This window comes from Ceratosolen solmsi, unplaced genomic scaffold, assembly GCF_000503995.2.
Source record: "Ceratosolen solmsi marchali unplaced genomic scaffold, CerSol_1.0 scaffold23, whole genome shotgun sequence".
In the NCBI taxonomy this organism is placed as follows: Eukaryota; Metazoa; Arthropoda; class Insecta; order Hymenoptera; family Agaonidae; genus Ceratosolen; species Ceratosolen solmsi.
In genome coordinates this window covers 339036-354278 of record NW_011948430.1, presented here as the reverse complement: position 1 = coordinate 354278, position 15243 = coordinate 339036, and the positions used below count along the sequence as shown (strand labels likewise).

General features: G+C 36.8%; 1 protein-coding gene and 1 long non-coding RNA gene across 2 annotated transcripts in view; both read right to left on the bottom strand.

Annotated features, from left to right (window-relative positions):
• The window catches only part of LOC105363920 (SAM-motif ubiquitously expressed punctatedly localized protein), a 60868-nt gene extending 58792 nt beyond the window's left edge, over window positions 1–2076 (bottom strand). Inside the window, exon 1 of the mRNA XM_011501729.1 lies at window positions 1716–2076. Within this exon, the coding sequence (XP_011500031.1) occupies window positions 1716–1770 (55 nt within the window). The 5' untranslated portion in view covers window positions 1771–2076. The remainder of the gene's footprint in view (window positions 1–1715) is intronic.
• A 12689-nt stretch (window positions 2077–14765) lies between these two features.
• LOC105363921 (uncharacterized) overlaps window positions 14766–15243 on the bottom strand; it is a 58375-nt gene continuing 57897 nt past the window's right edge. The window contains exon 3 of the long non-coding RNA XR_912934.1: window positions 14766–14832. This is a non-coding gene — a long non-coding RNA (uncharacterized LOC105363921). The remainder of the gene's footprint in view (window positions 14833–15243) is intronic.

Sequence of the window (15243 nt, the reverse complement as noted above, 5' to 3'; positions counted from 1 at the left end):
AGTGATGGTCTATGAATAAGGCGCTAAGTGTAGCTTAACCTTTACACTATAATATTATTCTGATGCATTTGATCATACATACCAAATCTATTTACTTACGTTTTTCCTAATATTTCATGCCTTTCCACGTAATGCCTATATTTTACTATTTACTTTTGTATTTACAGTATCTGGAGGATTTCCAGAAGGTTATTTATTATACGTTAGCGTAAGTTCCGATGAATTAACGTTGACCTTTTTAATGAAACGCAATCACGAATACAATGTAGAATATCTCTCCGGAGATAGTGATTTGAATTTTCGGTTTATGAAATTAATCTTGATACGCATTATAATGCATTATATTATATATTCTCACATAATTATGTTTGAATCTTGCTAACAAAAAATAAAAAAAAATATATAAATAAAAAAAAAAGATAATATTGATTTTTTCGTAAAATGAAATAAAATAAAATTAAATGAAAATAGACAGTCAGTAGGCAAAGAGACTAGTTGGAGTAGAAAAACAAAGATTTGAGTATTACTCATTGTTCGAACATAGTAAACGAAATATTAATTAAAATACGAAGTTCTCGGTGTGACACGATGACGTGTCGTAGGAGGAAAAATATTATATTGCTTATGAACGAATTTACATGTCTTTTCGATGTTTGATAAAGCATTAACTACCATAGCACTTGTAATTCTCTTATAAATATTTAATAAAATAGTAAACAATCGTCTCTTCGTTCAAAATCATACTTCTGATTAAATTACGTTTCATATGTGCAATTTTTAGTCTTCAGATATTGTAAAACGATTAAACATATTGTAAAAGTTTTACTATTTAAGAAGAACGATTCATCAAATGAAAATCTCGTGCATTAAACATTATGTATAATATTCTCTTTAATTAATTATTATTAATAGTTACATTTGATTTTGCACACATGACACAATTTGTTTGTAAATTCGACGATTATCGTGTTTGCTAATCAGATTTATGGTTTTAATTAACAATTTATAATTTTACTCTTAAGTTGGCTTATTCCGTAAAAGCAGTACAAAATTCATTATTATGACATACATATTCATATCCAATAATGTGATGTTTATCATTCAATATAACTGGTTAAATTTATTTAGTCTTTTCGTATGTTGCCGCCAGATAAACTGTTTTACATGAAATTTACAATTTTATAATAAATAATATTTCATTATACTGCTTATGTAATTATTCTTTGATACTTGTAATGGAATGACTTGGACAGTGCATTTATTTGTGAGTTGTGAAACAAATTACACGATAATAAATTTAAGAACACATTTAATTAGCTTTTTCTTCCACAAAAGAGCGAAGAGATGGACGTTTCTGTTGTAATAGTAGCAATACATTAAAATATTTCATGACTATTTGTTATTATCGTTTGTTGCTTTTCGGAATTCGCTACGCTAATGAGTTTAATAAGGAAAAGGTGTCGACGAAGGTTGAACAGCTAATATCCGAAAATACATTAAGTTTATTGAAAAATCAAGTTACAGTGTAAAATAGTGACGTGTCATCTTACACTACGCAATTGCAATATTGCGCTTTTGACGAAAAAGAAAAAAAAGGGCAAAAAGATAAATAGTAAGGAGAAGGACGTAATAATAAAATATAGAGTTGGCAAAAGTTTCGCGTCAGCATACTTCGTACGGTCCTTAAACAAAATCGAGACTTCTATGGGGCTTACCAGTATAACACCAAGCCGGCCAGACGACTGGGCTCTCCGTGTCCAGCTCCCTCATCCTCTCAGAGAGCAGCCTCGGACATCTCCACTTGTCCGTCCGTCCAGCTGTCAGCGCCAGAACGTCCAGGATTGGGCTTTTGTAGATCTCGTGGGGCGAGTACGAAGGTGAAGGATCGAGGTCTGCTTCCTCGAACGCTAATATACGCGGCTCGAAGTGCACTAGGTTAAGCACTGTCTACTCCTCGGCATTTTCTTCTTCGGCACTCGCGCACTACCCTTTACTTTATCCTCCCTTCCTTCCTCTTTACGTCCTCTTCGCTCCCACCCTTTATTACTTCCTACCTACCACCCACCAACCCTCCCATCCTCCCACCATCCCACCCACCCACCTTCTCGATCCTTCTATATATTTTATTATTTACTTATGTATCTGTCTGCATCTGTCCATTTATTATTATGCTTATTGTTAGTCTTATAATTATAACTATTTTCAATAATATTGCCTGGAGTTTAGCTTGCCCCTAGGATTACACGACGGCACGATTCGGTATGCGCGCGCCGGCGGCTCTCGGCAAGTGTCAATAGAGACTGTACTCGAGTAGGGTGCACCTGCCGCAGGAGTCCGCGTCGTAATGAGAGCGGGGCAGCGGCCGGCAGGTAGGCAGGCCCTCCTCGTCAACCTGTGCGAGCTGGCGTCGGAGAAGGGGAATCAGTCACATGGTCGGAGAGAGCCAGCGAGCGCGAGGCGACGCTGCCACCGCCGCTGCTTCTGCTCACCGGCTACCTATACGATCATTCGCCGCCGCGCCGCTCCCAATCCCTCCCGCTCCCTTAACCCCCGCACGCATGCAAGCACGCACGCACGCACGCACGCACGCACGCACGCACGCACTCACGTACTCACTCACTCACTCACTCGCGCACTCGCGCACGCAGTCTCTCTATCCAAACTGACCGACACCTTTTATCAATGCGACTGGCAGGACGCTCAAATTTCCCATCGACTTAATTATTTCTCATTCTGGGATAATTCTTAAATTTTTAATATTAAGTCGCTCGCGGGCACCTTTTTCATTTTGCGTTTTTCAATTTCGAAAAACTCACTGCTCCGCCATTGCATCTCTTACATTGTACTCGAATGCGTTTCCACCGCTTGTTTAAATAGCTGTTTGCCTCATTATTAGCATTAGATCTTTCGTAATTACAAACAATAGCGTTGATTTTCCACCCAATAATACATTAAAAATTAGACCTCGGAATAAAATATTTACGGGTTATTAATGACGAACCATATATGTATGCACTCGAACCTTTTTCCATTAAAAATCCACGGATTATCCGAAATAGTCCACTTGCTCAAACTTCGACAAGCACCAGCTTATGATTTAGCAATATCGCTGAATGATTAGAAATATTACACCTGCCAATAATAAATTATTTATTCCTTATTAAACTTGAAATTTTAATAATAATTATATGTCATTTAAAATTTTCATTCCATACACTTTTCTTACATTACTCACGATAATAATAACAATAACAACAACAACAACAACAACAACAACAACAACAACAATAATAATAATAATAATAACAACTATCACAATAATAATAATGGCAACAACAATATTAATAATAATTATTATATTAATTTAACATCAATGTCAATGCAGCCATAAACTAAAATACGATTATTAAATTGGTGACGCAAGAAGTTTTCTTAATCTTGATTTATCGGACAAATAATCAATAAGACACTCGACAACAGAAATCCTACAAACAGTTAATTACAGTTTTAATTATTTTATTCGGTCAAATTCAAATTCTATCGCGCCTATCGGGATTTAATTAGTGTCATTGAATCGCAAATTTTCTATAATTCCTTGCGACTATCATTGAGCAGTTTTACATCGTGAAAGCCTTTTGATTCGTATTATTAGATACGTGTTTGTTTAAATTTTTTGTGGTTATTACAAATTCTTTTGACTTAATATTCACTTCGACGATCACTTAGAGAATCATAAACTATTAAAATTTAATTTATATACCAGAGTTTGAAGAATTAAAAAAAAAGCTTACGCAAAGAAGAAATATTGATAATTATACATATGTTTAGCACCTACTTTCGTATCGATAATATTCATTATATTTATTATTAATGTCAATAAGATAAATATTTAATTAAGTATATCAATAAAGGTATTAGCTTGGATATGTATGTACAAGGCATAAATAGGGGAATTTGCATGAAATTTATAAGGAGAATAAGTGAAAACTCCATGTGTAATTACATACATAAGAGCATAATATAAATTGCATTATCATGGAACCGAAAGTATTTATAAGATCATAGGTGACATAATATCCTGTTAATGGCAATATTGGACAATTGCAAATGTGGGAGTTGAGGTAACTAACTCAAACAAAGTGCCTACAATATAATCGATATTTTGGATAGAAGAGTTGTCAATCAATAGAAATGTAGTAAAAATAACAATATTACAAATGCACTAATGCCATTAGAAAATCAGGAACTCGGAATGGAGCATGTGGCGAGTGTAATATAAAGAAAATGAAAGATACATCGAATCAATTGCATAGATGTAGACTTGGATCATCGAATCTGTAAAGCTTAGCTGATAAATCAATTGGCGCTGATCATTAGACTTGTAAGCTCCGGCAGCTCTCTTACTCCTTACATCTTATGTACTTTATGTGTTATTCTTATTCTATTACAGCTTAAATGAAAAAGTCATAAAACTCGTAAGAATGTCGGAATATCGAAGGTATTTTCCCGAGCCCATCGTACTTATAGTCGCTTCAGCGAAATAAATATTCTGGCGCGACGCGCGTGGCTCGCGCCCCAAAAGCCGATCGGTTTTCGGGTATTTAATTGAGACGTAGCCTTCTCTGGCTTTCCGCATCTCTCGTCTGCTCGCCAAGGCACTAAAATTCGAAGAGAGTGAGGGAGAGATGGTGGTATGGCGGTAAGGGGGAGCGGAAGGGGGGGGGGATGAGATGCGATAGGCGCGAGCCCCGGTTCCCATGCGTTCGCGTCGCGCGACAGAACCCGAGAAGCGGTCGCTGTGTATCCAGGACCCTCGATTCCTCACTGATTTAGACTTGCGTCCGGTTTTACTGGACCTTTGATTTACGGCTCCTGATGCGTCTTTCGTGGGACCGGGGCTGCGTAATTTCTTGCGTTGTTTTTCTCTCTTAGTTGTCTCGTTTTTTTTTCCACTGCCGGGACTCCCGATGCCCGTCTCTGTACACGCGAAAGGAGATAGGCGTAAAAAGGATAAGGCGCCGAAGAGCCTACAATTTTTACGATTATCGTAAAGTGTTCCTGTAGCCTTACACGTCCGATTCCTCCTCCCCGCGCTACTTCTTCGCCTTGATTGAGCCTCAACGAATATGGAGATTAAATGGGTGTAACCTCATTTTTTTCAACGCTCTTTCTTGATGAACTCTCTCGTTTTTTTTTCTCGGAATTTTTATTGATTTTACATTGTGCCGGCTGTAAGCATGAAATTTTCTCCCAACTTTTTGCCGATCAGCTTCACTGTTTTCGGACTACTACTTACTAAAAGCTTCTAAACGAGGCTCAGATTTTCTCATCTCACTGCGGTAATGAGAGTAGCTCCTCATTTTCCCTTCATCGATGTATTTGCCACGAGCATTCGTTATAAATTATAGATCATTTATTTAAAAAGTGATAATTCAACTAACATAAACACAAACAAACCGATTAGCTGACCACATTTTCATAAGTATTATTCAAAGTTTTTAATTCATAACCGAATATCAGTAATGACAAACTTAAATACGTGGATTTCTTTATCCACTCAACTACACTATTCTATATATTTTTAACATTTTAATCACTTATAAATATTTTAATTTACTATTCTATCATATTTTGAAATTCCCAATACAAAATATAACTTTTCAATTTGATCAAATATTTAATTAAATTCTTGTATAACTATAAGAAAATGTTGCACACGAAATAGAAACAATTATGAATTTTTAACCAAATTCTATTTTTAATATAATACTATACTTTCAATAACAAAATGAATTAACAGGAATGAGATTGCTTTTATCGAATACGTAAATTTAGATTAATACGAATTACGTGAATTTAAATTAAATAGATTTCATTTAATGCTATTAATATATTTTAATTATAAATTTCGTGCTTTACTTTACACTTGCATATTTATTATCATCACTCTTATGAATATCAATTGCAAAGAATCATAATATTTTTGTTAGGTGAAACGAAATACCAGTATTAAAACGTGCATAGTTGTTTTTATTTTTAGATATAGTGTAATAACATTTAATTTAAATAATTATAAATATTAATTCCAAGTTCTTAAGGCTCTTGAATGTGAATTGATCAAGTTTCTAATAAATTTTATGCTCGATAAAACGCGAGAAGTAGAAATGGAAGCGCGAGGTTAAATAAAGTTGGCCTTCGAAGATAGTTTTGAAACATTTAATTGAGCGTTTATTTACATAGTTTTAGTTACTAATTCATGAAAATTAGGGAGAGAGAGAGAGAGAGAGAGAGAGAGAGAGAGAGATTCACAGAAAAATGTACATTGCACATGTACATGCTCGTGCATATAAACATACCCAGAAAAGAGGACGGGATGGGGTGCGGGGGATGGAGGGCAGATAAAAAAAGAGATTTCAATGTTGCTAAAGAAAATAAGCGAGATGAAAAATATTGTAAAGACTCGGATTTATTCCCATTCATAAAAACGGCAGTTTGAAAGTGAGGAGGCAGTTCTCTCGAAATCATTAATTCTTTAACTTTGGAGTATGTCCGAAGGCACAGCAGATTTTTCATTGGCTGTATTTACGCAATATTATCGAAGGGTCAGAAGCAAAACTGACGAAGCGAGACTGAAGAAAAGCATCTTTTTCGCAATGCAAAGCAAGTTGAAGTAAAAAGAAACGAGCGAGATTTGCATCGGCGCTCGCAGTGTCGAGGTAACTCATAGCCTTAACTCTCCTCGGAGTTGAACTGAGTTACCTGCACGTACACGTCGACACCGGTCAAAGAAGAATCGCTTGCGGGTCGAATACCGCGTGAATCGCGCGCTCGGTTCAAAGTACAATTTCCGAATTTTTGCCTCGTAAAATCTGAGCAATGAGCGACGTAAAAATGAATAACTGCAGCGCAGTTTGAACCGAAAGAGTGCCGAGAGCTAAAAGCCAAGAGCCAAGTGCCAAGAACCGAGAACCCGAAGCCAAGAAGAGCAGCGCTCCTCGGTCTGTATTCTCAGAGAGGCGCAACTCTGAAGAAAAAGTCAGAGAAGAAAAGTAAGTGACCAAGACGGGAAAAGAGAAAGAGAATAAAGTCGAAGCGAGCGGCAATACAAAAAGGTGGCAGGCGATGTTATTAGATGGAAACTGGAGTTTTCATCGTCCTCGTGCATTTGCAAGCGTCATAAGTGCGCACATAAGTAGCGGTCGAAAGCGTACGCCTCGGTCTCCCTCTCCCCTACCCATCGCTCTTTCTCGTTCTAAAAGAGAAGTGAGTAAGATACCGGACACGTCCGGCTGTGCAAGGACGAGAACTTTTATCTTCCGCGTTGCGAATAGATTATCGTTATTTACGAGCAATCTGCGGTACCGGCAAATTGTTTGGGAACGCGACGAGGCCACTTATTTAAAAGTCGTAAACTATTCCTCGCGTACGTATACTGCACCCCGTAATGACCTGCATACAGCACATCTCTCGCGAACGAGGGAGACTCTCTTGAGAGAGGAGATCTGCAAATTTCAAAATGGGACTCTGTTGGCAGGGAAAAGCACGAGAGCGCGAGACCTTGGAGGAAGGTCGGGACGATTTGATTTGTAAATGCAACTGAGCTTTTAAGGGATTTTAGACGAAACGGGCATTAATAAGGAGCCAGTCTCCCCTTCCCCTCACCGCCACCACCACCCTCACCATTCATTTATACATTTCCTCATAGACGCCAACTTCTCCTATGTCTGGCATTCAAATAAGCAAATCCTAAAAGAAAGTCTTACTTGACGATTTAATTTTCGTTTTTGCCAATACTAAAGCTTTGCGCACCGTGTACGTCCCCGGGCCAATTTATTATTTAACATATCCTGAAAATACTCCCTATTTCGCTTGCGTCAAGATTACATAGTCGCTACGTTTAGCATTTTGCCAGATACGCTAGAAACTCATTTTATTTTGGAACCGTCTGCAGCTCAAATCATTTACTTACTCCACTTCACTTATTTCAATAGGAGTTCACGAGTATGGATATATTTGGGCTCCATCAATTACCCCATTAAACTACAAAAACTTGACTTTTTTTCCCATATTCACCTATAAGTGATTGTTCCTCTACATTTGTCTATATGTGGATATTGGAAATCTGGACAAGGCTCAAGGCTATCACGACTTTATGCATATTATCGTTACTTTTTCAATGAAACACCATTGATCAGAACTATAAGCGAGATTTTAATTTATCTGTATAAAACGTCTATGTTTTACATATGCTCAACTAAAATTATAAATATTTTCACATAAATATCAAAATATCCATCGACTGCGCATTTGATTAAAATTATTCGCAAAAATGATAGACAATTTATGGTTAAATTAATGAAAAATTACACGTTTACTAGAAATGTGTTACACAAGGTACTTAAAAGTTCAGTGAAACTCAAAAAATATGTATTAGAAATAAATAAATTTAAAAACTTTGCTTCAACTGAAATTGAAATAAAATATTTTTCTGAAATGTAATTTTCATTTTAAATCCCTTAAAAATTTTTTTGAGCTTTAATATTTAATATATTGATATTTTGATATTTTCACATTTTGACATTTTCGCATTAATATACAAGATTAAGCAGATTTTAAAATTGAGTTCGATACTATACATTGAATATTTATGAAAGTGTCGTATATTATTAAGAAACTTAACTTTATCATGTACAATTTGTATTAAACTAAGAAGTTTAATTAAAAAATTTTATGATTTTATTATTTTATTATTTTATTAACTAAATTTCCACTTGGGTTATTTGATTGCTCGACTACATCTATACATTCAAATGCATTTTAGATTTTGATTCAAAGTGAAAATAAAAAAACAAATTGTTAAAAAAAAAATAAAAATTAAATTACCTTTATAGCTATGAATTATCAAAGAAATTGGTAAAAAGGATGATATTACAAGTGAAATCATTTGCGATTATATATACGTGTGTGTAAATGAAGGCGCATAAATAAATAAATAAAAACCTGATATATCATAAATTAAGTCACTCTTATTAGCGCCTGTTATAATTAATTTATTGTGAAAATAGAATCTACGTTTCAATAAAACAAATTACAAAATACACAATGTTGTATTAACTGATTAATGACAGAATTATTGTCTTTGGTAATTTGTCTTGGTTCATTTCCTCAATGAGTCTGCGATTACCGTCTTATAAATTAAAAGACAATTTCATTGATTCACATCACAGATCAAACAATAGCATAGATATATGATTTAACACTTTCAGAGTTAATTGCTGCTAAGCTCATGAAAGGCGGATCATAGCAATAATTGAAGAGTCAAAGCTCCTTTACATTTCCTCGTCACTCTAGAAAGACTCCAAGCCTTGCATTATTTATATTAAGCCGTAGCCGTGTGATCAGATACGTCGGGCCAAAGTCAGCGAACTAAAGTGTACGAATGTAAATAAGACTTTTTAATTCGAGGGCGATCAGTGCGAGTTTGGAGCATCGCTAGTGGAGAACGAAAATCGCAGTGGAGTGTCGCGCAAGTTGCGGGGTCCACTCGCAACTGCCGTCGGCAAGGGGCGAACACGAAAACTCGATTAACTTGACCATAACTGAAAGTAAGTAAATCAACGTCCGATTTCGAAGGTAAGATACGGCAAGAATTTTAATTCCTTTCCCCGGCGCAGAGCCTGCATTAGAGTCTTCCGCCGTGGCGCGAAAAAAGATGAATAGCAGGTGTCGTGGGCTCCGGATCCGGCCCGTGTACATGTGCGCGGGACACTCGGAGCACTCGGTTTGCCCGCTTACGGGGGTCACGAGAACTGGGAGAGTCCGAACAAGATCGCGACAACCAAGACGACGAGGACGGCGTTGCGGCTGCGATGAAACGTACGAGGCGTAGCGGGGCAAACGAGCGAGGAGGAAACAGAACGAGAGAGAGAGAGAGAGAGAGAGAGAGAGAGAGTGAGAAAGTCGGCGGGGAGAGGGGGGAAGCCCCGCGGTTCCGGGCGGGGTTTGGATATTTATCCCGAACGACCTCTCCCACCTTTACTTCTTCTTCTTCTTCTTCTTCTTCTTCTTCTTCTTCTTCTTCTTCTTCTTCTTCATCTTCATCTTCATTTTCATCTTCTTTTTCTTTTTCTTGCTTCTTCCTACCTCTTTCTTCTTCTTTTCTTCTTCAGCTGCCTTTCCATCTTCTTCGTCTTCGTCTAATGTACGACGATGGTTACTGCTGCTGCTGCTGCTGCTGCTGCTGCTGCTGCTGCTGCTGTTGACGATGCTACTTCTGTCTTGCCCTTCCCTCTCTCAATCTTGCATTCCCCGATACTTTCTTCGGCTCACAAGATTTCAATGCAGCGCGACTGAGATGAATATTTGTAGATGGGGAGCGATGGACGCACGCGAGCGGCGGGACAGAGAGAAGGAAAAGGATCGAGAGCTCTGGCAACGATGAATAAGTCCATAGTGAGTGAGAGAGGGGGGAGGGGGTAGAGAGCAAACGCGTTGGTGAGTGAGGAACGGAAGGAGGGGAGGGGCTGGGTGGTGACTGGAGACATGGAGCGGAGTAGGAGGGGGGGGAGAAGGGAGGAGCACTAGCCCTCGGCGATTGCGTCGCGCTGCAGTGCGGCGTGCTCTTGTTACTCTCGCGTGCAACCAGTGGCGTCGCACACAGCGCACGTAAGCGTAATTTTTGCATCGATCATGCGTGTGTGAGTGCATCCGTCCACGCGAGACTCTCCTTTTACTGAATGCGTGAGTGCGAGTGCGAGGCCTTACGCGAAAGGCGGGGTCTCGCGCTCGCAAGCCTGTTTTTCTACCGCAAAATTGACAAAAAAATCAACGCTCCGTACTTTATTTTCAGTGGTTTCCCTGCAGCGCCTCTCACCAATCGACTCCCATTTATACACTAGCACCGCGCCACGACCTTTTCACTTAAATTATCCCGACACCTCTCTCCCACTTCCTTTTCTCTCATTCACTCCGAGTGAATTATTTACTCTTGAAGAGTAAGTAGACTTCTTGCGTTCCTACTGCTTAAACGATTCTTCTCGCGTTTATAGCGACAGGTGCATTCGATTATCTCTTTTCTGCTATAATTTCTGCAAACTCACAAGCTTCTATGATATGCTGCACTTTATCCGTTATATTATTTATTATTTTCATAGAATTATTTTCTAGTATGAATGTGCATTGCATTGCATTGCAGAAATCGTAATTAATGTCGATCTTATTAATTTTGCAGGTCGTTATTATATATCTGACATTGTTATAATATTATCTTTTAAAAGCGCTTACGAAATTCATACCACTTTTTGAATGTATAAATGCTAATTGAAATGCACAACACTAAATAAATAGTAAATTTTGCTTAGAATTTAAAGATTATAAATGTTTAAGCAGGGCACATATATTTTTTCCATCTCATTAAAAGGATTAGGATTATTTGGAAAAAAGTTTTTATATAGCATCATAGAAATGTTAAATGCATTATATCGTAATTTATTCAAATAATACGCATTATTAATTTTTGACAATCGGTCGATATACCTACGTATAAAAATAACCGTAATTTTCATTTGCGGTATTAAAAAATTCTACAAACATAGTCTAACGTATAAGTAAATACGAATGACTTTTGAATACTGAGCTCTTTCGCGTAATACTGCACTCGTCATCGAAAACTTTTTAAGTCACGTTTCAGCGAGTCATGCATTATAATTACTTCGACCTATTATCTTTTACTATATTATCCTACAAGTTAATACTCGTTATTTTTATTTTTGTAAATGCATTAAGAAAAAGAGGATAATTTTGTAAAAATATTGTTTCTTATAAGATTTTTAGTCATCCTTATGACAATAGCCAGTTAATTTTTTTTTAAATAAAATTCATAGGAAAACGAAGATCTGATTTGACATAGTCACATCACGAAAATTAAATAACATGTTTTAGTCTTATTACATTAAGAGATGCCCATGCAAAAAAAATTATTAAGACGAGCGAGATCAAAATTTTCACTTCAAATACATTAATGTACCGTTGAAAAAGAAGGAGGAGTTAGGTAGGATTTAATTGACAAAATTTCTGGCTGTTATCAATGCTCTTTGTGAGTATTGTATATTAAAATATAAAAGTATATCTATATTTCAACGGAGCATGTGTGGCAGGGATATGAAAAGGTCTGTCTGGTATCATTCAACTTAAACTCTGCTGGTCTGCATCACCTTGACGGAAAAAAAAGACGCATTAAGACCCAGGAAATGCCTGTGGACGCGGTCCTCGGTAAGTTGTATTCGCAATTCCGGGGAAATTTCCGGCTACAAGCGGAAAGCGGAAACAGTCCGCGAGGCGTAATAACGAGATCGAAAATACGCGCAATTTATCTCATGACGGAGGATAACGATCGATCATTGGACAAAAAAAATAGCATTAAGCAGACTACGCTTGAAATTCATATAGCAGACGGCTCTCGCGGCTAATCCCGATATAACCGAGTTGCTGCTGCTACTCGCTCGGTAAAAAGAAAAAAAAACGATGAATGAACCTCTGCAGGAACTAACGCATTACGCACGCTTGCTTCGATTCAATGCTAGCATCCTGTCCATTTTCACGTTCTTCTCTCTCCTTAACTCTAACGAATGCCACCCAACAAAGATTTTTACATCCATGCATCCACGCATCAATCCACTCATCGGCTTCAATGCTTGCAAATTCATTTTGCTGACCGAGCCCTTCGTCCTCGATTGTCATGCACATGTCGAGCTTACTTTCTTACTTACCTCCCTTCATCACGCTAAGTTATTTGCATAAAAATCGTCGGTCCTCCTTTTTTATATTGTAATTCATAAAGTACCATAAGTTTGCTTTAGACCTTAATAAAACTACCAATAAGGATTCCATTCTTGTCTTCCATCCAAACATTCACTTTTTGCCAATTTTTATTCTGAATTAGTAACTTTATTAGTTTTTCGTATAAAAATCTGTTAAGTAAGATTCATTATCATAATATTATTGAACGCGTTGTACATCGGAAATGTTTTACTTTGTTGAAAGGTAGACACTTAAAACTTATAACTAATAAAGACCAGCAACTGCTCTTACTGGCATTTCAAAATTAATAATAATTATTAATAAAGAAGGGATATAATTAAGACTATTTATAACTGGACTTTAACGAATAATTACATTTAATATATTTTATTCTTGTTTTTCATTTTATTCGATTGATTTTATACTTCTCAAATAATATTTTAATAATTATACAAGTAGACAAAGGCTAACGTAATAATGTCAATCGCGCTTCATGTCCAGAATGAAACCATAACTCTTTATATTATATATATATACACACACACACACATATATATATATATATAGATAGATAAATCTGAAATCGATGTATAACATTCAGATTTTGTAATAATTTATATTATTATATCAACACAAAAAGAAATTTCTATTGGCTTAGTGAAAATGGAAAGCTCAATCAAAAACAGATCTTTTGATCTCGAGCGTACCACGAGCGGAGAACAAATAGTCGTTGTCTAAAATGATATCTATTAGTTATCGAGAATATCATGGCGTATTTCAAGAATCAATAAAATTTATCTCTAAATGCGCAATAACAAGACTGTAGGGAAGACGGTAGTTAGTTTATCATTCGGTAAGATAGGAGGAGTAAAATATATTAGGTGCGGTGTAATTTCCATAAAGAAAAAACAAAAAAGAAAAAAAGAAAAAGAAAAAGAAAAACAAGTAGGTCTAGCATCGGTAGCAACTTATCGATTTGAGCAATTAATAAACGAGTAAAAGAGGCTATTTATGAGTGAAGGGCTTAGGCAGGTCAATGCTTGATAACAAGCGATAAGACTCGATCGTGCGTTCTGAAGATCTATAACGATGTAATTTTTACTTTGGATTAAGAAATTTTCCAATTCAACGCCTGTCGATAAACAGTACGTAGGAAAAGACTCATAGAAACTTTGATTATTCCAGCTCCAAAACTATCTTCATATCTAGTGGCTTTTGTACAGATTTTCATATATGAATTTGTCAAAGCGGTACGGGTTGGTAGTAATATATGACCAAACAGCAATATAATGCTCAAAAGGTAAAATGAGAAGAATAGTTGTTTCGTATACAGCCGCAAATAGATACTTATCATCTTCATAATCGATCGAGTGAGTTGAAATTTAAGGCTTAAAGAATAAAGTAATTCATTGTGATATATATAAAATGGACATTAAGTAATTATAACTAAGATAAAAAAAAAAGAAAAATGAAAAGTGGTGTCGAAGGAATGATCGCGACGATAGATTCTTTTCAAAAGCAGGTCATCTAAAGCAAGTAGAGCCATTGTTTTTTTTTCGCGCAATAAGCTTGATAATGAATATGAATATGCGCGGATCTCGATAGAAGAACTCGTGGAAGAGATTAGCAATTGGATTTTGAGCATAAAATGACTCGGTACGCTCGAAGTCCTGAGCCGTGATATTTCGCGCACGTAGCCTATAATCGTGCACTCGTAATTGCACTCAATTAATAAAGTAACCGTTCGAGTCGTATGAAATCGCTTGCGGTCGCCAATCTCTACGCACATACATACACAAGTATAAAAGTCCGCGCGAAATTGGTACACGATAAGGGGCACGATAAGGGACACCCAGCTTACAACAACGAAGACCCTTTATTTATTGAGCGCTAATTAGTCTATACAATTTACAATAAACAGTAATAAAGCGCTTTCGTGCTTCGAGATTGATAATTACTTTAACTCACCAATTTGACGGTAAATGTCGAAATAGTCCTCATCCTGCGAATTTGTCTCATCGTTTTTCGGAAATTCTATAAACAAACGTAAAGTGTTAATTAAATTTGACATTGCGTTTTACAAGTGCTTTCACATGCAGTCGCAAATTAATTACTTATTTAACCATCGCTGACGACTACTTTGACAAAATGCTATGACAGGAAAATTCAACCTTTTAATAATACTGCCCTTTGCTGATGACGAAGACAGCATATATACATCATATAAGCGAGCAGCCAGAGGGCCGCAAACCGATTTATGCTCCGTGACAGTAGAATCGAGCAAAAGATGGAAGATGGAAGTGAGAGTATCGACGTAACGCCGAATGAGAAAAAGATGCCACGCGACGTTTCGATGGTACTGAGCGTAAAGGCGACAACGATGCATAAGAAAGAATGAGAGACAGAGAGAGAGAGAGAGAGAGAGAGAGAGAGAGAGAGAGAGAG